The sequence below is a fragment of the Ahaetulla prasina genome, chromosome 8 (assembly GCF_028640845.1).
Source record: "Ahaetulla prasina isolate Xishuangbanna chromosome 8, ASM2864084v1, whole genome shotgun sequence".
NCBI classification, from domain to species: domain Eukaryota; kingdom Metazoa; phylum Chordata; class Lepidosauria; order Squamata; family Colubridae; genus Ahaetulla; species Ahaetulla prasina.
The window spans coordinates 17631009-17657928 of NC_080546.1; the positions used below are offsets into that span (position 1 = coordinate 17631009).

General features: G+C 39.5%; 1 protein-coding gene across 4 annotated transcripts in view; it reads right to left on the reverse strand.

The window, feature by feature from the left end:
* Positions 1 to 26920, reverse strand: part of FAM13A (family with sequence similarity 13 member A) — a 163635-nt gene that overhangs the window by 13973 nt on the left and 122742 nt on the right. For all 4 annotated transcript variants that reach the window (XM_058193567.1, XM_058193568.1, XM_058193565.1 and 1 more), the window contains 6 exons: positions 24397 to 24473; positions 23832 to 23874; positions 11135 to 11279; positions 1881 to 2094; positions 808 to 946; positions 38 to 119 (listed from right to left, as the gene is read on the reverse strand). In XM_058193567.1, coding sequence (XP_058049550.1) covers positions 38 to 119; positions 808 to 946; positions 1881 to 2094; positions 11135 to 11279; positions 23832 to 23874; positions 24397 to 24473 — 700 coding nt within the window. The remainder of the gene's footprint in view (positions 1 to 37; positions 120 to 807; positions 947 to 1880; positions 2095 to 11134; positions 11280 to 23831; positions 23875 to 24396; positions 24474 to 26920) is intronic.

Genomic DNA, 26920 nt, shown 5'->3' on the forward strand with positions numbered 1-26920 from the left:
AGCCGAAACAAGGAGATGTTGCCAGGTTAATTCTCACCTTTTAGTTGCTTCCTAAACTTTGCAAGGTCATTTGTCCATTTCAGCACCTCGAGATTGGCTGCTTTGTCACTGTGGGACGGCTATCCCAGAGAGGGAAACAAATAGGAACAAAGGATTTTTGTGAACGAAGGAATTGAAATCAAGGCTTAGTAATAAACACATTTAATTAATTTATTCCAGCACTTTTCAAAATTTTCCAAAATTTTCTGACAATCTAGAGGAGGGTTTTCTTTAATATAATTAAAAAGTTCTGAGTGACATTTTAAAGCATGGGTGGGGAATGATGGCCCTTGGAATGATGGATTCCTGATGCAGGCTCAGGAATTCTGGAGTTGAAGTCCACAGGTCATAAAGGGGCCATGGTTTGTTAAATGTATATAATAGTTTTAAAAAAAAACAAATGACAGTTCTTTGCTTTGCGCACTCTCTAAAACATACTGTAAATAAAACGAACAGGCATCTATTGCACATAAAATTTTAAGTCACCAGGAAAAATTAACAGCTTCATCAAATACATATTTTATTTAGATATGCATTACTCGCTCAGCTTTAGTGGGCTTTTTTCTCATCCCTTAAAAAAGGGATGGCTAATTAATAATTTAAAAAACTAGTCAGTGGTTTCCTCTGCTAGATAATCGGCTAAATGATTATACTGTTTAACAATTCAGCTGCTAGTGATGTTCAGGTAAATCACATTTGGGTAACTGGGAAAGAGATTCAAATCTGAAAAGTGCTGTTTGTTTGAAGGAAAAGTTTTCGTTGGCTTACTCTATACTTTCGCTCCTCCTCAAATTTATCTTCGTACCGCCTGATCTTTTTCTTCAGTCCTTGAATCCTGCGAGTCAACTGTGCAGGTGTCAAATCTTCACTGTCATCTTCATAAGATCCCAAAGAAGAACTTCTTCGCCTGGAATGAAAGTCATGCCGTTACGGTTCAATTAAATTGTGCACATACAGTGACATGAAAAGAGGATCCTGTAAAAAGAGGATTTCCAGAAAATGTTAACCACACACACACACACACACTCCTCCAGAGTTCTCCACAGAAATGCAAAGGGTAGAATTTCAAAACAAGTCACTGATTGCATGAAAATGCATAATGAAAAAATATTTAAATGATGACCGAATAGAAAACCACAGAGAGATGAACATGAAGACGCAAATCAGAATATAGAACCAATGCCGTTTATTGGATAGAAACTGGACGTGTTTGCCTCCTTTGATATCGCTATACTATTACGTTTTGTTCCATGCCTTAAGACTAAGATCCAACTGTCAAGATGACATCTGAGATCATAGATTTAATATATTTTGTAAGATTACCAACTATATTCTTTGCCTTTAAAACCTAGCTTATATGCACAGCAAAATAACATGCTACAATCATGAAATGGGATAGAAGTATTCCATGTTGGTGGAGAAATAGTTTCAACCGCCATCACCTGGCAAAACATTTTCTGAACAAAATCCCAGCTTTATATTTTTGCAGTTCCTCTTTTCTCCCCTGCTGGATGTTATAGTTACGTTAATTAAACATTCCCAAATGTGGACCTACCCTTTTTTTCCCCTTCCACAATCTGAGCTAGAGCAAAATATGAAGAAACGTGGGAGATCTCTGAAATAAAACCAACAAGGACAGTCTCTCCTCTAAATCACAGAGAATTCTGAATTGTAGACTGAGTATGTCCCAAAAACCTATCATACTGAGTATCTGCTAAAAATGGAATAACGGTGCAATGGGAAGGAGTCCAGGCTCAGTTGGAAGAAATGGGTGGCTGGAATTCTGGAGCAGTTCAGTAAGGAAGGTGAAGTCCTACCCAAGTAATGACCAGCCAACCTACCTCATGAATGAATGAGAATTGGGTGGGGAAGGAGGTACTTCTGTGTCATCCAAGTACTGCTGACTTTGCCCATAGTTATAAAAGCGAGGGGACAGCATTGGGTCACTGTTTTCATCCAGAAGCTGCTGAATGAGGCGTCCAGCCTGAGGGGATAGGCGAGCTTCATCGGAATCTACGTCATTACGTTGCCAGGAAGAAAAAGCAGGGACAGGTTCTGGAAAACGGAGAGGAAAAGCAATGGGGAACTTGGTCTGCAATTGTATTCAGTTTGACTATAAATAATCAGTGAATCTTAAATCTCTAGCTCAGGGCCTCCAAATTTGGCAACTTTTAAGACTTGTGGACTTCAAGTCCCAGAATTCCTCAGTCACAGCTGGCTGAGGAATTCTGGGACTTGAAGCCCACAAGTCTTAAAATTGGCCAAGTTTGGAGACCCCTGCTCTAGCTACCGCACATAATTGAACTTTTCATACACTAGAAATCACAGTCCTTAAAATCCAGCAAGCAAACTAAGGAAACGATGGAAAAAAGCCCTAGCACAACAAACAATATAAAACAAGTCATTAAGAATTCAAAATATATTACAGGTTGTGTCCTAGTGACTCAAAGGAAGGTAATAATCCTCATTTGCAAAGCCCGTTTATCATCAAACGATAGATGGAAAAATATTCATTGACTTCCTTAATACTAGCAAGGTTTAGATAATTCTTCTATTTGAACCACAGATTACTTGGAGAAGTCTTTTTAAAGTCTTTTAAAGTCTTTTTTCCCCCTTCGGATAAATAAAGTCATACTTCTAAAACGGGGGTCTCCAACCTTGGCAACTTTAAGCCTGATGGACTCCAACTCCCAGAATTCCCCAGCCAGCAAAACAATGCAAAGCTGGCTGGAGAATTCTGGGAGTTGAAGTCTGCCAGGCTTAAAGTTGCCAAGGTTGGAGACCCCTGTTCTAAAATGCTTGAGAGAGCAATTGTAACAAAGCTTGTAACACTAAAAAGATGGGAGGATTACTTTTCGAAATGAATGTTCCAAAGCTGGAGGACAGCTGTTTCAGAGCAAATCTCTGGATTTAGATTGAAGAAAGAGATTCTACCGATGACCTTAAGGTAAGCACACGGCAGGTGTTGAATTAGTTATGAAGGTTAAACTCTGCAAAGGTCAAACTCAATACAGTAATTTGAATTGGCCCAGAAACACACTGGAAACAAATAAATGCAAGAAAGCTTATATCATAATATTAGTGCCTGTTAAATTCTTAATCTTAATTAACTTAATTCTGTTAAGTTCTTAATTTTGCATTAGTTGAAAGTTTCCCAGTCAAAAATATTGTGTCACTCCAACAGTCTTATTAACTACTATCCATTAATGTAAATTGGGCGCTACTTGTTAGTTCTGGGTCCATGGTAGAATTAGAAATAAAGGGACATCATCTAAGTCCAAGAAGTGAGTTATTTTCAAGGGCAGCAAACAAACTGCAGATAATTTGGCGGCTATGATATTTATGTTCACTTCACCACCTCTGTGCCCTTTTGCTACATTTTCAAAATTCAGAATATATCCGCTTCTAAACAGACTTGCGAGCACTATATTTGGCCAGAGACGGCATTTTACATGAACCGTTTTTATAACTGCTGAAATTTCTGCCCTTCAGAAGTCAGAAGAATGTTTATGAACTTACAGAGAGCATTCCCGTGGGATATACTAGGATTTAAGAGGGTCTGGAAGGAAATACTATTTTGGATTCTCCCACAGCATGTTCTCACCATTTTGCAATATATCACTGCCAAATCTACTCCTTCATAAAGCAACTTCCAGAACAGAGACCAGATTCCAAAAACTTGGTTCTTCTTTGCTTTAGCTTTCTTGCCCAACATTTTTTTTAGATTTTAGATACTGACTTCGACATGCTGTGAGATTTGATAATCTAGTGTAATCTAGTTGGCTATTTTTTAAAAACCAAAATTATTCTATTTTGGGATTTTGCAGATGCCATCCGAAGACTTGTGTGTCATAGTGCCTGCAGATGTTGCAATGTGGACTCCTGGCTTAAAGGTGCCCCTCCAAAATCCTTTGTGATAATGTAACAAGCCACATAAATGAAAGGGCTGGGTACTTCTTTTTAAAAGAAATTAAGAAACAATCACCCTATAGTTTCTAAATGGATACAGGTGCAAAATCTGTAATTATAATTATATATAATAATTAAAAGCATAATTTGTGGCAGCAAAAGACCTCTGTATGAATTAAGTCCTTGGTTTAGTCTGCAGAAATGCCAGATAAATACCCTCGTTTAGAAAAAGGTTTAGAAAAATACATGGTTTAGACAAGGCAGACAAAGATCTGGGAAGACCAATAGCCTGTATTTGTCAACATGCAATATAAAACATTTTTATATTTTAATTTTTAAGAATCTACAACAGTGATAGTGAACCTGTGGCATGCGTGCCACAGGTGGCACGCGGAACCATATCAATGGGCATGCAAGCTCAGCTCTGCCATCTGATTTTTGGGCCTTCTGGGCCTACCAGAAGTTGGCAAACGGGCTGTTTCTGGCCTCTGGGGAGGTGGAGGCGGCCGTTTTCACCCTCCCCAGGCTCCAAGAAAGCCTCTGGAGCCTGGGGAGGGCAAAAAACAGGCCTACCGGGTGCCACAGCGTGCCAAAAGTGGGGGGAGCCTGGGGAGTTGCGCACGCATTTGCGGGGGGTGGGGCACATTGAATTATGGGTGTGGGCACACACGCGTGTGACCCCCCCTCCCCGCGTTCCCCCCGCTTTTGGCACCTGATGGCAAAAAGGTTAGCCATCACTGATCTACAGGAATACTAAAAGACTCCTCAAATTGTTGGGACCACTAAAGTTTTGGCCTTGTATCGGTCTTTCTACACCCTCAAAGATGAAGACTTCCCTATAGAGAGGACAGTCATACCTGTTCTTCATGTTCTGTTTAACTCTTTCTTCTTTGTATTGTGACATCATCCAATCTTATTCTACTATTCTGCATCTGTAACTAGGCTCTGGTTACTTTCAAATGACCAGGTAAGAGAATTTATCCAACATCAATTCCTTTCTGTTTCGATTGCTCATTTGTTTTTATAAATTACAAGCTATAACTATTCAGATTCAACTCATCCCATGTTTACTTAACCAAACTTAATTTCAAAGTACTATCAGAAAGTAATAATTATCTCATTTCTTCCATTTCGCTTAATTGACCACATTTAAAGTTCAGGCTATAAGGGAGAGATGAGAGAGTAGGAAAATGAGAATGGAAAGTTAGGGAGAACAGCATTTTGGAAGAAACCGAAAGAAACGTTCATGCTTTGTGATAATTCCCACTGCATCCTACAAGTCTTATTTGCAAATTGACAGTTTACTAAGCTGGTCTGCATGCTCCTACTTAGCACACGGGATTAATTGGTTTACAATTTGTGGCTCTGTGATTCCAAATAAGAATTATGGAGGCGCCGACTAAAAATTTCCCAATAAATAAATTAGAAATAAAAGAACTGCTGTACAAGCTCTCTCTAGAGCTTTAGAAGGCGGGGAAGCATATGAAGGTGCTTACTTCTGATCATGCATAAGCCAGCAACCAATCCTTACATTCCTAAAACGCAGTCCAAAATCACTAACTGCCAACTTTCTCTTATAAGATTACTGGTGTTTTGGCCTACATATTTAGAACAATCTAGGAATAAGTAGACATTTTCCAGATCCGTATCAATATAACATGATAATATTGCCCCATGAATAAAACTTTCTGGATGAAAAAATAAATCAGCATGTTAAGAATGATCAGTCAGGTCTACTTTAATGCAGGGAGTTAGACCGTCAGTGTCCATATCTCTTCTTACAACCTCAAGTTGCCTTGATTTGTGACCTGCCACCCTGCTTAAGCAGGACACCCTACACCATTTCAGAAAAATATCATTGTTCAATTTTCATGGTTGGGAAAATCACCCTAAAGTACTTACTGCCAGTGACCTTGTGTATCATTTTAATACCCCATCAGGAATAGATCTGAGTCAGATGGCTATCAAAGGTAAGATATTAATTAAAATTTAGGAGGAGGCTCAATAGTTTGCCATAATAGTTATGTTCCCTCTATGCTCAACTGCAATATCCCCTAGATTTTGAGTTGGCATTCCGCAAACAAAGAACCATTATGTCTCAAAGATTCCACAGGTCCACTATTTCCTCATTTCTCTTTCCTACATGAGGGAGACACGAGGCTTTTGGGCAAAAGCATGAAATATTGACAATATTGAGGAAGAAGGGAAGATAGTGGACATCTTCCATGAAAATGACTCAATGCACAAGTGGGGAAGAATTTGATCTGGATGAATTTATTCTTAAAAAGTACAGAGTAGAGGATTTGTGCAATACTTTATAACTGTGAAAAAGGGATTAAAAAATTAACAAATTGCATAAATTTCCTGTTCAAGCAACTGATCTTCAAGTACCAGATGCTTGTAGATATCATTAATGATGGTTGATTCCACAAAGCTCTGCTTCAGAGTTTGCAGGAGGTATCTGTTTGTCGCATACAGTTTGGACTTTTTCTAAATATGATCCAACAAGGTAATGTTTAGTTGTCTACTCTTATAAAATATGCCAGCAGAGGCAAGCCAAATAAATCATTCTTATCATTTCTTCTACTCAAACATGACCAGAAATTTTGTTTTACCTTATTTATATTGAGTGTTGAGGAAGCACTTTCTTTAGGGGCAAACATAGTAAGTATTTAAATTAGAACATGAGAAATATAATTCACTAAGTAACGTATTTAGAATGAAAATAACAGCAAAAATAATTCCAGTTTACAGAATAAAGATGGGGATCTATTGATTTAAAAATAAAGTAAGACATCGTGTTCTTTAAGTCCCATTTAACTTCAGTCAAGGAAAAATAAAATTTGAAGGAAGGGTAGTTTCCTAGAATTGAGAGGCCCTGTTTCTTGAGATCACTAACGAAATAAATCTTTCTAGCAATGCACAATTAGAAATGCACAAACAGCACCTCTACTTCTTAAAAACAAAAACAACCCCCAATCCTTTCAGAGCAATTCTTTTTTGCTTTGTCCCGTTATTTATAAGAACAAATAACTGGAGAAAAATGGAAAGGATTTCATACTCATGATTGTAAAAACAAACAAAACAAAACAAAATTCTGCTGAAAAGTTAGATAGCATGTGTTCATACCATCTGCTATTCATTCTCATATAGCACCGTGTAGGTGGTTATTACAGTGTTAACTTTTGCAATCAAAATGTTCCAGAAAGTGTCAATATTAACAGTGTTGAAGGCATTAAGAGCATGTGAGGTAATACAGCACAAATTCAAAGGACCGAAAAATTTCCTGTCAACTAAGAAAACTATGCCACTGATCACAAGTCTTCCTCTTGGGTATATTTAATTTGTGAATATCTAACATATTACACATAGAGATGACATCTGTGTCATAAAATACCTCAAAGATATAATAAATCAAAGATAATAACAAATACTGCTGGCATAAATTAAAACTAACAAAGCATACCTAACATAAATTAAAACTAGCATACAAAGGAGAGAAAAATGGTAAAATAGTTTGGGGTAAGTATTGATTTTATCTTTTTTCAAGAACTTTATGTCTACTTCCAAACTTCCCTAATGTTATAATTCCTTAGAGTGAATAACTTTGGAAGATATTTACTTATTTATAGGGAGATTAAAAATGGATATTATGATATCATTCTTCAAGTATATGAAAAATTGTCATAAGAAAAAGGCCTTAATCTCAATCATCCCAAAATGTAGGGCACAGTATAATGGAAGTTAAAGGAGTGTTTCAATGGGCACAAAACAGAACAGAAAATTATCTCTAGGGACATTCACAATCTGTGTTGTGACCTGCCAAATATTCTCATTTGCTTGTATGAGGATAGTGCTAAAATTTGATCTCCTTAACTTTCATCTAAAAAAAGTAAAAAGTGCTACACAATTCTATATGATAAGGTAAAGGCTCCCCTGTACATGCGTGCTAGTTGTGTCCAGCTCTAGGGATGGTGCTCATTTCCGTTTCAAAGCCGAAGAGCCAGCACTGTCTGAAGACGTCTCCATGGTCATGGGGCTGGCATGACTCAACGCCAAAGGCGCACGGGGTGCTGTTACCTTCCCACCAAAGTGGTCCCTATTTTTCTATTTGCATTTTTTAAAAGAGCTTTTGAACTGCTAGGTTGGCAGAAGCTGGGACAAGTAACGGGAGCTCACCCCATTATGCAGCGCTAATGATTTGAACTGCTGAACTTTTGACTTTCTGATTGACAAGCTCAGCATCTTAGCCATTGAGCCACCACATCCCTACACAATTCTATACTCTATATTAAAAAATTTTTTTCAGCGAATGGACTATCAGTATCAATAATTACTTACTAATTTTCCATTTTTACTCCTTTGAATTCAGAGAGTATCTAAGGTAGAATATTAATTTAGTAGAAAATGAGCAAATGTACATGTAGAATATTCACATTGCTGGCCTATGCGAATGTATCTCAACCCCAGCAACTTTCAAACTGACTTCAATTTCCAGAATTTAAGTGTAGGTATCTTAAAGTTGCTGAGAGTGACCACTGGTCTAGGTAAAGGTATTCCAGTCCTCTGTTCAATTATCCATGATTCAGATTAGGGACAATCCATACTACTGTTTAGATTGTGAGACAGGACAAGGAATAGTCGCGGCTAAATCAAATACGTCTAAATCTCTTCACCTACCTAACAACTAAATCGTGAGTATCATGATTTGTCAATCTGTGATTCATGATTACAAAATAGTCAGATGAGATTATAACAGACACCTCTAATGTTCACTGACCTCTCTTTCATTTTTGTTTTGATTTTGTTCTGATCTATCTATCTATCTATCTATCTATCTATCTATCTATCTATCTATCTATCTATCTATCTATCTATCTATCTATCTATCTATCTATCTATCTATCTATCAATCATATTCAGAAACTGGCCTTCTCCCTGAAAAAGCAACTATGGGTAGCGTATAAATTCTATCATCAATATCCCAAACAAGTAGCGATACATGTCAGAAGCAAGCTGTATTCCTTTCTCTCACTTCTAAAATGTCCTAAAGTGGAATTTGCATCAAGCAATGCAATGATTTCAAGAGATTAAGAGAACAATCATCCATTCTGTAGTCTTTCCAAATTCTTCAAAAAAATAAGAAAAAAAAATTCTCATATCATCCCTGACTGCTAAAACCACAGGGAAAGAACACAACTTTATTCAGATTACCTTTGAAAATATAACAAAAAAAAAATGGATCCTTTTTGGAGCAAAGCTAATTAGAATATATAAGGAAATAAACATGGCTGGAGAGATTCTTTAGATCTAAGGGAAGAGCATCTAATATACTATCAAACTGTAAAAAGAAAGTTATATCATCTGGTATATACCACCACCAATATCCACAGCAGCTGATGGGGCAGGTTTGCATATCAGCTAGTCTATTTGAGCCTGCTTTAGAATTCTGAACTGATACAAAAATAGCATGTGGAGACAACTTGGCATCAATTCCAAAAGGCTTTGGTCCAGATAGACAGATACATTGAACATTTCCACAGAGTCACAGAATATAAGAGTTGGAAAGGATCACGTACATCAGGGGTCTCCAACCTTGGCAACTTTAAGCCTGGCGGACTTCAACTCCCAGAATTCCCCAGCCAGCTTTGCTGGCTGGGGGGGTTCTGGGAGTTGAAGTCCGCCAGGCTTAAAGTTGCCAAGGTTGGAGACCCCTGACGTACATCATCCAACTCTCTACCCTTGCTAGCTGGGGAATTCTGGGAATTGAAGTCCAATCATCTTCAAGTTGCCAAAGTTGAAATACATAGCTCTTCCTAGTGAAAGGAACTGCTATTGATGAACAAACTTTTCAGTTCCACCCCCCACCCCCGATACCAAAATCCAAAAATGTAGTAATAAAATGTCCTTAAGCGCTTGAAAAAAAAAGTTGGCATTAGGTTCTCTAAAGAACCAAAATGTGTGGTAGCTATGTTCTTCCAATGTTTCCAATCACTGTTTTCAGTAGCATGACTTAAAGCACTCTGTGCCATTTAAATTAGTGGATACGAACAAAACAGTTTGCTAGGAAACCCCCCCCCCCACTAATTCATGTTCCTTTCCTTGTAAATATAATGTAAACAAATGAAAGTAATTCTATTCCCCCTTATTCCACAGCAGACAATAAAAGTATGTATTTGTTTATGCAATCAGAGTTAGAACTGCTAACACTAAATATCTCTGCCTTGCTACATAGGAAAATAAATCAGAACATTGGTTACACCCATTTATCTTGGGTGAATCAATGATTTTAAGATCCTTTAAAAAAATGGTGGGGAGAATTCTTTTTACTAAACCATATTATGCATGGGAATCGATTTCTAAAAGTTAGACAGTTAAGCAGGAATACAAAAATACCCACTTAAGCAAGCTTTCATTCCCTCAGACAATACCAGAGGTGGGTTTCAGCAGGTTTTGACCAGTTCTGGAGAACCGATAGCGGAAATTTTGAGTAGTTCAGAGAATCGGTAGCAAAAATTCTGACTGGCCCCACCCCCATCTATTCTCTGCCTCCCACATCCCAGCTGATCAGGAGGAAATGGGGATTTTGTAATAACTTTCCCCTGGAGTGGGGTGGGAATAGAGATTTTACAGTATCTTTCCCCTACCACGCCCACCAAGCCACACCCACAGAACTGGTAGTAAAAAAAATTGAAACCCACCACTGGCCAATATATGTGTATTATCTGAACCTAGGGACAAATATGCTCCCCATACAAGGACTCAGGGATTTATTAAGATATCTTTTAGCTGATTTGCCAGAAGGGAGACCTTTAAACTGCAAAATGTTAGCAATCAACTGAACGCGACAAGTACAGAGACAAAAACATTTCTTTTTCTTATGTTACGTTCCTAAAAAGAATGTCTAATGGCATCTTTTGCAGCAAAAGTTCAGCCCTTGTATTCAAACAGTTTATTAGTTTCTACAGATTAGCTTTGCCCAGGTCAGTGTTCTTCTTTACACGAGCAACTCAACAGACCGTGTGGATTGAGAAGCTACTGTTGAAGCTACATCTGAATGGTAACAGGCTGGGGAAAACTGTCACTTATCATCCCAGAAACAAGAGGGAAAGTCAAAGACAGAAGTAAAACATGCAGTCCTGCTGAAATAAGAACTGTCTCATTCATGCTCAGTAAGCAATCCTACCTTCCCAGTTGTCACTGCACAAAGTTGACAGGTCCAGACGAGGCACTTCTGATATGAAAGTGTCTTCCTGGCCATCTATTTCTTGGTTCCTCTGTAATTTGACTTCAGGAACGCCGGGATGTTCCTGGATCTTCATACTTGAGCTCTGCAACACATCCCCCCCAAAGCAAAGAAGTTTTTGCAAAATTCAGTATAAAACAGGAAGTACAGATGTAAATAATCACACACGCACAAAAACAGCCCTTTCCATTTCTACAGACTGAAAAATCGGAGTTTTTTAGTATTCCCCAATTACTCCCTTCAATGCTCATGGTTGACTTACATTAGTTAAAAAATAAAAAATCTAAACTTTTGCAAACCAAAAAACCTCCTTGACTAAAGAAAACAGAGAAAGGCGCTCAGAAGTCGCTCCCCTCCAACTGAGTAAGCAATCAGTAGAGTTTATACTTGAACGGCTTGAAAAGGCAAAGCAATGAAAACAAAGACGGCAGTTTTCCCTTAAAGTTCTGAAAAATGCATCACCTAAGAGGCTGCTGTTGCTAAGGCTACAGCGGTGTGACAAAACCTCTCTTGGAAATTGAGGATACTCCTGCCTTCCTTCTTCCCTGGAGGAAGCGGAGTTTTCTTGCTGCAGACAGCAGCGGAACGGAAGGTACACAAAGGCTCTCCAGCAAGCTGTGCTGTGGTATAGCTCTCCGAATAAATGCCAGCTGAGTTGGGCTAGCTTGGCTTGCCCGTCCTTGGCTTCCTGTGGTTGTTTTCTAGCTGGGTGTGGGGAAAGCAGGCCTATTTATGGAGGAGCTCTGGGATATTACGAGCCGCTGTTGCGCAAACTGAAATCATAACGGGCTTTGGCATTTAATAACTGGAAGGGGTAGGGGCCTGCAGAGTAAGCCACAGACCAGGAATGCTTTCCATTCCAACAAATCTTCATCACTCTCTCTTTCTCTCAATCCCCATGCTAAAAACTGCTGAGGAGACGATCTATATTGTGCGCTCAAAGAAAGAAATGAAAGCATTTTGCACCGTGCCCACTCACCAGATACCCGATATGTCCTGTGTGTCTGGACATTAAACTCTTTGCCCTCTTGTTCCTGGCTTTGTAAACTTCTCCTGTCTGACTTTATGTTTTGGACATCAAGAGCATGCGATTTTCATTGGCAAAATGCAGAGAAATTTAATGCAAAGGGACTATCAGAGGAACGTGCCTGATGTAGGCATACATATAAGATCTTTACTGGTAACTTGGGGAGAAAAGAGACAGGGACGGAAAAATGGCAAGAGAGACTTAGAGACCCCCACCCCACCACCTGAAATACGATTAGAAAGGGCAGAAACACTAGGGGAAGAGTTAAAAGCAAGTTAACAGACACTATTGTAAAAACATGAACAGCTCACAAAGGTACCAGCCGATTTTTAACTCTGATTTCTTTCTTTAGAACAGTCAGAATCTATTCGTATATCTGAAACTCTGTGCAACTCCCTGCAGTTCTTTTTTTCCAGAATCTGCAGTGGGAACTGTTAAAATTAATCCGCTCTGGAATTTGCCAATATGCTGAATTAAAAGGATGGTGGGAAATAAACTGCACTTTGCTCTGTGGATTGTAATGCAAATAATCAGCCCTGCTTTCAGATGGTTGCCTGGAAGTTCAAAAGCAAACGAAAACCAACAAATCTTGAGTAGCACAATTCTCTCTATATATATTTATTCAGCCGTTTTATGCTCCCTAGCCTATATATTTAGAAATGCAGGCTAAGTATAAAATGTTGTCCACCCATAGGGTTAGGGGTAAGGTTTCAGGATGCTGAAATAAAATCTAGATTTCACATTAGACCCATAAAACTACACAAGTTTAAGAAGGTTGCCAGAGCAGTCCAGCCTCCAGGAAAGTGACATACAATCAAACCGCAGAAATTCTAGAAATCTAAGGAATAATATATTTGTACGGCAGGCTTCATTCTGCCAAGCCAGCTCCAAGAAAAGAAATGAGAGAACAGATTCCACCCAGTATCCAAAATAGTCCCATTTTCTTTAGGGAAAACATATTCCAATCTCTAATTTCAAAGTCAACATCCTCACAAACAGCATAGCATTTCTTCCGTCTACACTTCTTCTGATAGGCACACATTGCACCATTAACCACGATTTATTTACGGGACCGTCTACTGCCAACGTCTATCCCCCAACGACCGGTGCGCTCTCACAGAGAGGGGCTCCTCAGGGTGCTGTCAGCCAAGCAATGTCGGCTGGCGGCCCCCAGGGGGAGGGCCTTCTCTGTGGGGGCTCCTACCCTATGGAACAAGCTTCCCTCTGGACTCCGACAAATACCTGACTTTAGGACCTTCTGCCGCGAACTTAAAACCTACTTATTTCGTCTTGCTGGACTCGCTTAAATTTTATATTATTAAATTGATTTATGGGTTTTAAATTTTTTAGTAAATTTTAGAGGGAATATTTTTATCTATAAGTAGCCAAATTAAATAGGTTTTTTAAGGGTTGTTTTTAGTTTTGTATTGTTGTTTTCTTTTTGTATTTTATTTGTGGCTGAGTCTTTTGGGAGAAGGGCGGTCTATAAATAAAAATAAAAATATTATTATTATTATTATTATTATTCAATGACCACAGTTGACTGAATTCTTACGATACAATAAACAAAACCTTAAGAACAAAATCTCCTGCTTTGTTAGAAGAAGCCAATTACCCACCTGGTCCAATAGAAGCCCAGAAACATAAACAGGATGTCCTCTTTCCATACGGCTCACTAGAAGCTTATGTTTAAAGAATGTTGCCTATAACCCCAGATGGAGTATTCAGTTATCAATAATCAGCCCATTCAAACTGTTAATTATCACCACCTCTGATAACATATAATGTTGAGTTTTGCAAAACCCAAAACCCAAAAAAGCCACACTATCTTATAGGATTCTCACCATAATTGAGTAAGCACCATCCAGGGAAAGCTATCACCTCTAGAAAGAAAATAAAAGAACAGAAACAGGGAAGGCAATATTTTTATTGTGCAACCAACTTTCACCATTCACAGAATATTACAGGGAACTAAAAGAAGATGTTGTGTTCCAAAAAAACTAAAAAAAATGCAGGAGAAACAGAGAATTCAACTTCTAGGACATTATTTGAAGGGACTAACGATCAAGTTTGCTAGAAATAAAAGGAAGGAATATAAAATTGGTTTACTTGACCAAGATTAAAATACTTATGTTAACCTTTAATGGACTTTTCATCACATCAGGACTGAAATGACAACGCTTTATGATCCAATTGTCATTCTCATCCTCTACGCAGTATCCCATTTCGGGCTCCTGGACTGCCCCATTTTCTGCTGCCTGCTTCAAGCAAGTCTTGTTTAATGATCAGTTGACTTTGGTCCATTTTCTAAGTTTATTTGATGTGTTTGATGAATATATGTAGGATCCACGGGGATTTGGCAGAGGAGATTGTACTGAAATTGGTGTCTGCTTTGATTGTTTCATGCCTAAATATAATCTCATGGCAGGTGTTTCTGAGTCTTCTCTCCATCCCCTGAACTTAGTGAGGAATAGTGTCATCTGGGCTCTCCTGGACCTTCCATATCATTTTCAACTTTCAATACCATAGCAAGCTCTTCACTAGCTCCCTTTTGAGCCAGAACCCAATTTAAACTATTCTTGCTTGTACTAAGTGACAAACTCCCCAGTATCTGCTTGCCCTCATTTCTACCTATGGTTCGCTAATTCTTTATGTTCCTTTCTCTAGGACATTCTTGGTTCCTTATTCCAGAGTCATTGTCTCCCAATACCAGGCTTTCAGAGATCTGGCCATCTTTGTGATACTATATAAAAGGAGGTTTAAAAGATCTTTATATTTAATTAGTGGCTAATGTAATCAGCGTGTTCCACTCTATCTGATAGTTCCAGGATAACACTTTCTTTAAATTATTATGGATACATATATAGTCAGTGCTAGCCCAGGATGCTATTTTAAGTGTGTTGCTTTCATGCTGGATGTTTTAATGTTAATTTTTGTTTATTGGATTCCGAGTTAATTTTATTGGATTGATCTACAATTCATTATTATGTTATTGTTGTACCTTGGTAAAGGACAAAATAAATAAACAATAACATTATTGCTAGCTTACTTCCTCTCAAGCTGAAACACTTGGCCTTTTAACTGTTATAAACCCACCTGATTGCACAACTTTTGATTTCCTTTTTTCTCAACTTAACACACACACACACACATATATATATACAGCATTTGCTACTCTACGAAATCAAGCGTAAAATAGATAAACGCGTTGCAACTTTTTTAAAAAAAAATATCAGTCATTCTTCTTGAGTGCCATACCTTTATCCAAATCATATAAAGCTAAGCAAACACAGCAATTCAAAACTAAATTTCAGAGTCCACTACAACATGTCCTGTTCCCTCTCGTCCTACTCTGCTGTGAAGGAAGAACACGACAGCTAAAGGAACATTTGAAGAACACGTTTTGTCATAGGGTATAAATGAACTTCCCTATCCTTTTCTCAAGACACACTGTACCAGGCCATTAATCTCCACTATGCTGTCAGCGCTGTAATTTAAAACTACCAAGGATTTTTCAAAGCCAGGCGATAAAATCAGATCAAGAGTGGTCTAGCTAACTCCTAGACACTAGGATCTGCCATTAATAAAAACTTGGATAGATCAATTGGGAACGTACATTCAGAACATTTTCTTCAGTAAAAAAAATCAAATATTTCTAAGGCAACATCCAAACGCTGTAATGAACACTCAATCAATCTTATGAGCACTGATCAATATTAAATCCAACTGGGATCTACCTCAGATTTATATACAAAACCGTGTTATTCCCTAGTAAATCTTGGTGCATTTTTGTTTCTGATGTCATTTAGCAAGGATTTTTGTTGTTGTTGTTGAATCCCTGTTTTTTTTTTCTTTTTTATCCTACAGGGCTGGTTATGGAGGATTATTTTTCATTCCTGCATCTTGCAATACAATGAATAATCCGTAAGACTTGCTGAAGATTCAGGATTTCTGCTTAGATTCAAAGAAGCTGCATTCCAAACACATATGGATGGTTCTCTGAACAAATGTATTTTTATTTTTTGCTTCTGATGCCACAATTCAAGCATGATGACATGCCTATCTGTGGTATCACCCTTCTCTATGCTTGTAAGAACAGAGAACAGAGTGGGAAGCTTATAGGAAGGCCAAGAATCTCTAGCGCTGAGAAATGATCTGGTCCTGCCAACAAATAAGGGGACATAGCTATTCTATTGGCATCCTTCAGTCTCAAAATACTATGATATCGTGCTCTGTAAACAGCATCTAGTGTGGCTAAAAAGGCCAATTCAAGAATGGCAATCCCTTCCACACTGAGGGCAGATACATTCTGTCCCCTGCCCAGCCCTCAGATTTTGCTGCTTCCGGGACTGCCTCTTTGCCTCAGCCTGCTGAACAAATGTCTCTTCGAACTGGAGAAGGCCATGCTGCGTCTTTAGCCTCCAAGCTGAACGATCGGAGGTCAAGGTTTCCCAGTTGTTAATGTCCATTCCCAGGGCCTTTAGGTCCCTCTTGCAGATATCCTTATATCGCAGCTGTGGTCTCCCTCTGAGGCGCTTTCCCTGCATTAATTCTCCATACATTCCATTGAGGACCTGTATACTGCACGAATCAAGAAGAGGGCCGTGAAAATATCTGCAGATCCCTCGCATCCTGGACATAAACTGTTTCAACTCCTACCCTCAAAACGACGCTATAGAGCACTGCACACCAGAACAACTAGACACAAGAACAGTTTTTCCCCGAAGGCCATCACTCTGCTAAACAAATAATTCCCTCAACAATGTCAAACTATTTACTAAATCTGCACTACTATTAATCTTCTCATCATTCCCATCACCAATCTCTTTCCATTTATGACTGTAACTTTGTTGCTGATAATCCTTATGATTTATATTGATATATTGACCATCGTTTGTGTTATAAATTTTGTACCTTGATGAACGTATCTTTTCTTTTATGTACACTGAGAGCATATGCACCAAGACAAATTCCTTGTGTGTCCAATCACACTTGGCCAATAAAAAATTCTATTCTATTCTATTCTATTCTATTCTATTCTATTCTATTCTATTCTATTCTATTCTATTCTATTCTATTCTATTCTATTCTATTCTATTCTATTCTATTCTATTCTATTCTACAGGAGATCTTTCAGAATCTGACCATCAGCCATTCTCACGACATGCCCAAGCCAGTGTAGACGTCACTGTTTCAGTACATGCTAGAAATTCCAGCACGTTCCAAGACTGCTATTTGGAACTTTGTCCTGCCAGGTGATGCCAAAAATACGTCGGAGACAGCGCATATGAAAGGTGTTCAACTTTTTCTCCTGCCGTGCGTAAAGTGTCCAAGGCTCACTGCAGTACAAGAGTGTGCTCAGGACGCAGGCTCTATAGACCTGGATGTTTGTATGTTCCGTCAGCTTCTTATTAAGCCATACTCTCTTTGTAAGTCTGGAAAATGTGGTGGCCGCTTTACCAGTACGTTTATTCAGCTCAATATTTAAACAGAGAGTATCAGAGATAGTTGAGCCGAGGTACACAAAGTCATGGACGACCTCTAGTTCTTGTGCAGAGATTGTAATACGGGGAGGTGAATCCACGTCCTGACCCATGACTTGCGTTTTTTTCAGGCTGATTGTTAGTCCAAAGTCTTGGCAGGCCTTGCTAAAACTGTCCATAAGTTGTTGAAGGTCTTCAGCAGAGTGAGCAGTGACAGCAGCATCGTCAGCGAAGAGGAAATCCCGTAAACATTTCAGATGGACTTTAGACTTTGCTCTCAATCTAGAGAGATTAAAGAGTTTTCCGTCTGATCTGATCTGGAGATAAATACCCTCTGCTGCAGTTCCAAAAGCATGTTCCAGCATGACGGCAAAAAAAGATCCCAAATAAAGTTGGCGCGAGGACACAGCCCTGCTTTACTCCACTTCGAATATCAAAGGAATCTGATGTTAAGCCATCAAAAACTACAGTGCCCTTCATTTCCTCATGAAAGGACCTGATGATGTTGAGGAGCTGAGGTGGACATCCAATCTTGGGTAGAATTTTATAAAGGTCGTCCCTGCTAACCAAGTCGAAAACCTTCGTAAGATCTATGAAGGCTACGAAAAGTGGCTGTCTTTGTTCCCTGCATTTCTCCTGCAATTGTCTAAGGGAAAATACCATGTCAGTAGTGGACCTGTTGGCTCGAAAGCCACACTGTGATTCTGGGTAAACTCTCTCTGCAAGCACCTGGAGCCTCTTCAGTACGACATGGGTAAGCAGCTTCCCTACAACACTAAGAAGAGAGATGTCTCGGTAGTTGTTACAGTTACCCCTGTCACCTTTGTTCTTGTACAGTGTGACGATATTTGCATCCTTCATGTCTTGTGGTACTCCACCTTCCCTCCAACAAAGACAGAAGATTTCATGCAGTTCAGTGGGGATGTTCTCTTTGCAGCACTTCAGATCTTCGGCAGGGATGTTATCTTTCCTGGGTGCCTTGCCAGAAGCAAGGGAGTCCAGGGCCATGTTTACTGTTGGTTCACTGTCAAGCTCCTCCAAGACAGGCAGGTATTCGATATTATTTAATGCATCTTCAGTTACCACACTTTCTCTGGAATATAACTCAGAATAGTGCTGCGCCCAGCGTGCCATCTGCTGTGCTCGGTCCTGGATAACCATGGTTGTCCCAAAGATGCTTTTTCTCTAAAAAGGCAACTGGACTTTTTTTTGTTTTTCCACTGAAAACGTCCCAAAGGTGCTTTTCAGGAGGCAACTGGGCTTTCTTGTTTTTCTTTTGAAGACGTTTTGCCTCTTATCCAAGAAGCTTCTTCAGCTCTGACAGGATAGTGGGGAATGGAAGGATATCCCCACTATCCCATCACGGCTGAAGAAGCTTCTTGGATGAGAAGCAAAACGTCTTCAAAAGAAAAACAAAAAAGCCCAGTTGCCTCCCGAAAAAGCACCTTTGGGACAACCATGACATGGATGACTAAGAAACTCTACAGACTTCCACTGAAAACATTTTACTTCACATCCAAGATTAACTGAGGAAGCTTCTTGGATGAGAAGTGAAATCTGAAAGCATACTAGTGTGTTCACAGAAATAAAGCTTATCTTATCATTAATTTTCTCCAGGTACTTCTATAACTAGTCAGCCAGTATCCTTTCCATTAACTTGCTGAAAAAGCAGGGGTGAAATCCAGCAGGTTCTGAAGAACTGGTAGTGGAAATTTTGAGCAGTTCGGTGAACTGGTAGCGGAAATTTTGAGTAGTTCGGAGAACCGGTAGCGGAAGTTTTGAGTAGTTCGGAAAACCGGCAAATACCACCTCTGGTTGGCCTCAGAGTGGGATGGGAATGGGGATTTTGCAGTATCTTTCCCCTGGAGTGGGGACGGAATCAAGATTTTGCAGAATCCTTCCCCTGCCATGCTCACCAAGCCACACCCACAGAACTGGTAGTAAAAAAATTTGGATTTCACCACTGCGAAAAAGCAATATTTACAACTGTCTGTAACTATCAATATCTTTAATTTTATATGTTTTCTAAGAAATCACCTCACTGCCTCTTTCAAGTTGTAATTCTTTTTAGAAGAAGACATCAATGGGTCTCCAAACCGGTCACGGTTTTCCTACTAGATCTTCTAGTCATACTTACACCCAAATTCCCTACTTACTGGCAAATGTCTTTCCGGCACTATACTATTCTTTTTAAGACTGTTAAAAGTTAAAGGTATGAGTATAAAGTAGCTTATTGATCAATATTAAAATTAGCCATTTATCTGCAATGTTCTGAAAATTCTTTATAAACTTTTTGCTGACGCCAAGATTGAAAAGTTTGTTTTATGGATTTGCTTATAACTAAGGGATGACAAATGGAATGAAATCTGTTTGTAACCCTATGGGATGAAGAGTTATAAAATTGTCCATATTTGTAACAATGATTAGAATTCATTTCTTTATTTCTTTTCTTTTTCTTTAACATATTCTTTCTTTTCTTTTTTCTTGTACTTTTTATTATTTCTTACTATTCTTTTTGCTTTAAGTTTCATTTGTATTAGTTGTTACTCTGAAATAAAAATCCTTAACAAAATAAGTAAAACTATCTGGATAGAATCTTAACATTTCTTGATTATGTATTACCCAAAACATGTAATTTTAGGGTTAATGTTATTGGGCAAAGCAACCAAAAGAGGTGCATTAAAACATGTGGGGAGACAAATAAAATACCTCTCTTTGAATCATTAAAGCACTCGTGACTTTTGCCAAGCACAGAGCAGTGATTGCTAACGTTTCTGGACTCAGTGCCCAAAATGTGTGCGTGAATGCGTGTGTGTGCCAGAACTCCCCAAATACAATGCGTGCGCAGCCTCCATGCAAGCACTGTGGCCCCCGCATGCGTCCCACCACCCCGCACATCCACACAGGCCCCCCGCACATGTGCGGTAAAGACCTGAAGACCAGATGGCCGGCAGGAGGCACCCGTGCATGCGTGAGAGAGATGAACTGGGGCAACGGCTCGCGTGCCCACAGAGAAAGTGCTGCGTTCCACCTCTGGCACCCGTGCCATAGGTTCGCCATCATGGCACTAGAGGCTCTGCATCTTTTTAGAATGCTTTGGACATTCCAGATTGTTTATCTTTCCTGGCAATGAAAACTTGCAAGAAAATACAAAGATTAGACATAGCAATCAATGATCCAAGAAACCTTTCCAGTAAAAGCATTTATTGAATGTCTCTAGCATTCTGCAATCATGAAAGGCAAGAGAATCCCTAGAAACCATATTTATTTATGCCTATGTAAACACTCAGTCAACCTTGGCTGATTTCAAAAAGCAAGGCTGTACAGCTTAGTGAAAAATTGCCAAGAAATCCAAGGACTGCAGACTAGACTGGGAAGTCAGAAAAGCATTCCAGAAGAAACAATTTACTGTTGCCTAGAAATCTACATGGGGTGTTCATGAATTTATCACAGATAAACTCAACTCAAAGGGGACAAGACTATATTTAACGATGGATTTGGCGATGGAATTAAAAAAATTAGGTAGAGCTATATTCTTGCTAAATATACAGTATCTTGACATAACCCTCCAATTGTAGCTATTCAACAGGGACCCATTTACATGGCTGCCCTGTGGAGAGGACATTTTTGGAAGGGGAAGAATACAAACACTCAGATCACAAACGTCTTTCTCCTATTGTATAATATAGACCCTCCCTGGCATACTGCAATCTCATTGGATCAAAACATCGGTTCCAATTTAACCCTGCCTAGTTATGCTTGTTTTACAAGCTATTATAAGCATGCCATAATTCTATATAACCAACAGCAACAGAATGTGAACTTAGCCACAGACTTCAGCTTTCCAAGATTTTTTTAAAAAAAAACTTTGCTAAAATATGTATTTTCATGATATGCTTTAAGACGTGTGTGTGTGTCCCCAACAGTCCACAGCGTGCCAGAAACTGGACCATGCAAACAAGCAAAGTCCCATCCATGGGATGCAGGTAGTACATGAAACCATGCCCCCTCTAGTCCATGGAAAAAATCTTTCTCCACAGAACCAGTCCCTGGTTCCCCAAAGGTTGGGAGCCATTGCTTTAAGAGGCAAAGACAAAATCTCCTAAATTCAGAGAAGATGTTTAAAAAGATTTTTGACATCCATAAGGCAAAATAAGATTCCTGTCCCCACTCTCAAGGTTTGTGGCTGTAAAATGAATTATGCAAAATAAAATCATCCAATGCAAATTAGCAAGATAAATACAGAGTCTTTATGTTTGCATGGCCAGCCAATTTGTTATTTCCTATCTGCTGTTTCATCTGTCTTAGAGCAGCTTCTTTGAAGAATAGATAACAACATCCTGAAGGATCTCTATCTGCTTCTGAGAAAATAATACACAAAAGATAATTTCTCTAAAGAAAGGAATGATCATGATAGAAAAGGAAAACAGAATTGTCAGGGAACTGTCACTCTACATATGGGTCTGCCCTCTCTTAACCTCTCATTCCCAAAGGGAAGGAATAAATTTCAGTTCACAAGCTAAACTATTGAGGGAAGAGAAATATATCCATCAAGATTACAGAAAAATGTATTGAAAAGGTAAAAAATTAGTGAACAGTACTAACAGTAATATTTCTGTGCTTCCGACACAGAAGCATTACTATTACTACTGTTCACTAATTTGCCGGTGACATCACCGTTGCCCAGGTAAGGGCTCTTTCCACACTCTTGTGAAGTTGCCCATCAAAGTAGCACCCACTAAATCCATCGATCCCCAACCTTTCTGGCTTGGTGGGGAGGGGGAGGGGAGAGAAGGGATAGCTCTGTGTGAGTGGTAGGCACGCATGCGCGAACATGCTCATACGAAGCTTTGCGCATCAACGTGAGTGCCCGCTGCTTGTGCAAGTAGAGCTGTGCTTGCTTGCCCACTACTCGCATGGCCCAGTTCCAAATGGGCTGCAGCCCATTAGTGGGCCATGGACCGAGCATTGGGGACCACCACTGCATTAATCTACTTGCGGTCACCTGCTCTCAAACTGTTGGATTGGTGGAAGCTGGAGCGTGGAATGGGAACTCACTCTGTCCTGTAGCAGCAACGAGTTCGAACATGAGACTACCAATCATCAGATTTAATCTCTCTCTGCCAAGAACTAAGTAAGGGACTCTGAGCAATCTTATTTTAAACTTTACCGCCCCACCCCTCTAATTTCCAGCAAGATTTTAACTGTATAGTTTTACTTCTACGGCTGGGGTAGAAATACGACGAAAAGTAAAGGGGACTCCAGGAGTGGACTCCAGGAGACTTGGCCAAGGTCTTAGATTCCCTTCCAAAAATCTGTTCTCCAATTTCCAAGTACAATCAGCTAAACTGGTTCATGACCATATCTAGATCAATGGTCTTCTTAAATGCTACTTACAGTATTTTCCAAGGAAGCTTCTTATATATAGTAATACTGTACTAAATACAATAATACTGTACTAAAATAAATTCACATTTTTAATACGTAAAAAGTATTCAAATATTTAATTTTGATGAATTAAAATTCATTTAAATCATGTCTGCACATCATTAAATGATTTTAATTACTATCAAAATTAAAATTCAGAATCATCTGTGTTTGGAAATCTATAAACTCAATAAATAAGTATGTTAATAATAAAAAATCTGGTATCTAAAAACCAAAGCCTACGATGTCCGAATGTTTCTAACAAAGGTACCTCTAATTAGGTTTCACATTCTGATTACTTTAACTTCATCTGAGTGTTTCCCCGAAAATAAGATCCTGTCTTATATTTTTTTGAATCCAAAAATAAGCGCTTGGCTCTTTTTTCGGGGAGGTCTTATTATTTTGGGGCGCGTAGAGCAAGATGGGGCTCCTCTTGCCGTCTTACCTGATTTCCAGCTCTATCTCCCTAACCAGAGGAAATGGCGGGGACCGGCTGCGCATGCGTTTAAATATTTTCGGTGAGGGCTTATTTAAGCACATGCACTCAAAAGCCTGATTGGGTTTTACTATCTGCGGAGATCTTATTTTTGGGAAACATAGTATTAATGTTATAAAGTAATAACGAAAGCACAAGTAACATCATTAATAATGGTGAAAGTAGTATGTTATTATTTTGCAAATGGTACAAATGGACACAAACCTGATTGTGCATTAACAAACCATCCTCATTTCTGCCGTCTTTGCTACAAAAAAGAAGAAGGGAATATTAAGGAACATGTCATAAAGGAAGCAACAAACCATTTTTTTAATAATCATAAAACCACATTTTTTTAAAAAAGCGGATGAAAATAAAAGTTAAAATTTCAAATCACACTTATAATTCCTTCTTTGAGACTTGCATAGAAAAGCCAAGAGATCAATCTACTATTAACAGGTGTGAAATACAGTATGAATACATAAAATAAAGCGTTCATTTTAACGTTGAAAGATTATAATGTTAGAACATCTTTTCCTGAAAAATAGCAGCATTTTCAAAGTAGGACATATGCAGGCATAGGAAATCTAGTTAGCTCTCCACCCCTATGTAAAGAAACTAGTTTCAAAGTATAATTGGATTCTCTAGTATAAACTGACATTTAAATTTTTTTAATTTTAAGACAGAATAAATTCTAAGCAAGTCATTCTGGTTGGATTCTCTAGTATAGACCTTAACTGACATTTAAAAATATTTAATTTTAAGACAGAGTAAATTCTAACCAAGTCACCTTTCTTCAGAAAACACCTCCATTTCATCTGGTCCTCTTCCATCTTCGTGTCTCAAGGAACCAAAAGTTTCCATTGCCTGTCAAACATTAAGACAATTGCTAAGAATGATCATTTTAAACATCTCTCAAAACCTCCAAACGTAATTTCAACTGTCAGTGCACCGGAAGGACACAGGTGTGTTCCATCCATATTGAGAAATGCTATTTATTATACAGACAGTGAAATAGAAAGGGACTACGAAAGATATAGTAGCAAGTGGTCTACTCAGGGGTGGGCTGCTGGGGGTTTGCAGGAGTTTGGGAGAACCTCTAGCTAAGATTCCGTGCAGTTCAGAGAACCCCCAAATCCCACTCCTGGGTGGCTCCGCCCATCCTGCCCCGCCCCTTCCAGGAGTCCCCATGCAGCCTGTTTTAGATGCAGGTAAATGCAAGGCATGTGCAGAAGCTCGGGGAGTGTCGTGTCCCACTCCTCCTCTGACGGCCGGGTCAGGGAAGTCCATCTCAAGCGTGCCTCTGCAGCTCTGCCAAAGTCCTATCAGAGTCCTCAGAGCAGGCAGGAATCCAAGGTGTGACTTCAGCAATCCAGATTAGACTTTGCCTGACTCAGAGAATGCCAGAAAGCAGATCCTTTATATAGCCCATGAGGTGTGGCTCCATGACTCAGCACTTATCCAGGCCTGCCCCTCCCTTCCTTTTGCTGACGTCGCCTCTCCACTCTCCGGAAGCGTGGATCTATCCATTGTATCGTTTCGTCTCCAGCTGTTGGTAATCCCAGCTCGTGGCTGGCTTCAGGCGCACATGCTATTGGAGGGAGGTTTGTTTGTTCGGTTTGTCCAGGCATGGTGCCAGGGCTGGGGGCTGGAGGCATGCCAGGACATTCTTCTGTACTATCAGCGTCCGGCAGGAGATAAGAAGGGCCCGGCTGCGGCGGGGGGAGCGAGCGAGGCACAACAGGGAGGGTGAAAAACAGGTCTACCGGAAGACGCCCTCCGGAGCCTGGGGAGGCCGTTTTCACCCTCCCGGAAGCTCGAAGAAAGCCTCCGGAACCCAGGGAGGGCAAAAATGCCCCCCCTGCTGTGGTGCAGGAGGCTGGCTAAGCTACACCCACCATGGCCACACCCACCCAGCAACTGGGCAGAGAACCCCTTGTTAAAAATTTTGAAGCCCATCCCTGGGTCTACTGATTCAGAAATGGTGAACTGTCACACTGCTGTGCAATGGGTGATCATGAATTACAGTTTACTACTCCCACGGAAGGGAATTCTGGGGAATTAGAATTAGTGGGAATCCATAGAAAGGTTGAATTCCAAATGTGCAATATTATAAGCCTCCTCTGAAATACCTCTGCTATCTCAAGTGTTTCTCAAGGTTGTTCTTGACTTATGACCACAATTAAGCCCAAAATTTCTGTTGCTAAGTGAGACAGTTCTTAAATAAATCACTGCAGTTGTTAAGTTAGTAACATAGTTAAGTAAATCTAGCTTTCCTTGCCAAAAAGTCAAAAAAGGTGACCACATGACCCCAGGACATGCAACTGTCATAAATATGAGTTAGTTGCCAAGCAGCTATATTTTGATCACGTGACCATGGAGATGTGCACGCTTGTAAGTGTGAAAAATGGGCGTAAGTCACTTTTTCACTGCCAATGTAACTTCGGTCACTAAATAGGTAAAGGTTCCCCTTGCATATATGGGCTAGTCATTCTCGACTCTAGGGGGCGGTGTTCATCTCTGTTTCAAAGCCGAAGAGAGTGCTGTCCGAAGATGTCTCTGTAGTCATGTGGCCGGCATGACTAAACACCAAAGGCACATGGAACGCTGTTACCTTCCCACAAAGGTGGTCCCTATTTTTCTACTTGCATTTTTGACGTATTTTTGACTGCTAGAAGCTGGACAAGTAATGGGAACTCACCCCGTTACACGGCACTAAGGATTCGAACTGCTGAACTGCCGACCTTTCGATCGACAAGCTCAACATCTTAGCCACTGAGCCACCACATCCTGGCATCACTAAATAGACTGTTGTAGGTTGAAGACTACCTGTATACATTGGCAGCTTTGGTTTCCTATGAAAATGGTTGGTTTGATACTTGATCTGTTGAGCAAAGTCACAAGTCTAGTTCATGTACAGTGCACACCCATAATCTATTTGTTAGAATATTCTTCCTTCTGGGAGAAGAAACACTTCTACCTTCCTGGCCTTCAAAACTATTCGTTCCAAAGGGCATCTGAGTGCTCCGATAAAATAATTTCCTTCAAACAGATTCACTTGGTTGGATTATTACTTTATTGCCTTTAAAGATTGGAAACAAGCTTTGTGGGAAAATGGATAGCCTATATATAATTGTATGCATACATGCACGAACGTATCTGTAAATAAATAAAACTATGACATAAAACCAAAACAGCTGGTTTCACACAGTGTTAAGCTGAAAGCAAACAATGACATGTGCACAGGTAGTCCTCAATTTACGACCACAATTGAGCCCAACATTTCTATTATTAAGCAAGACATTTGTTAAGTG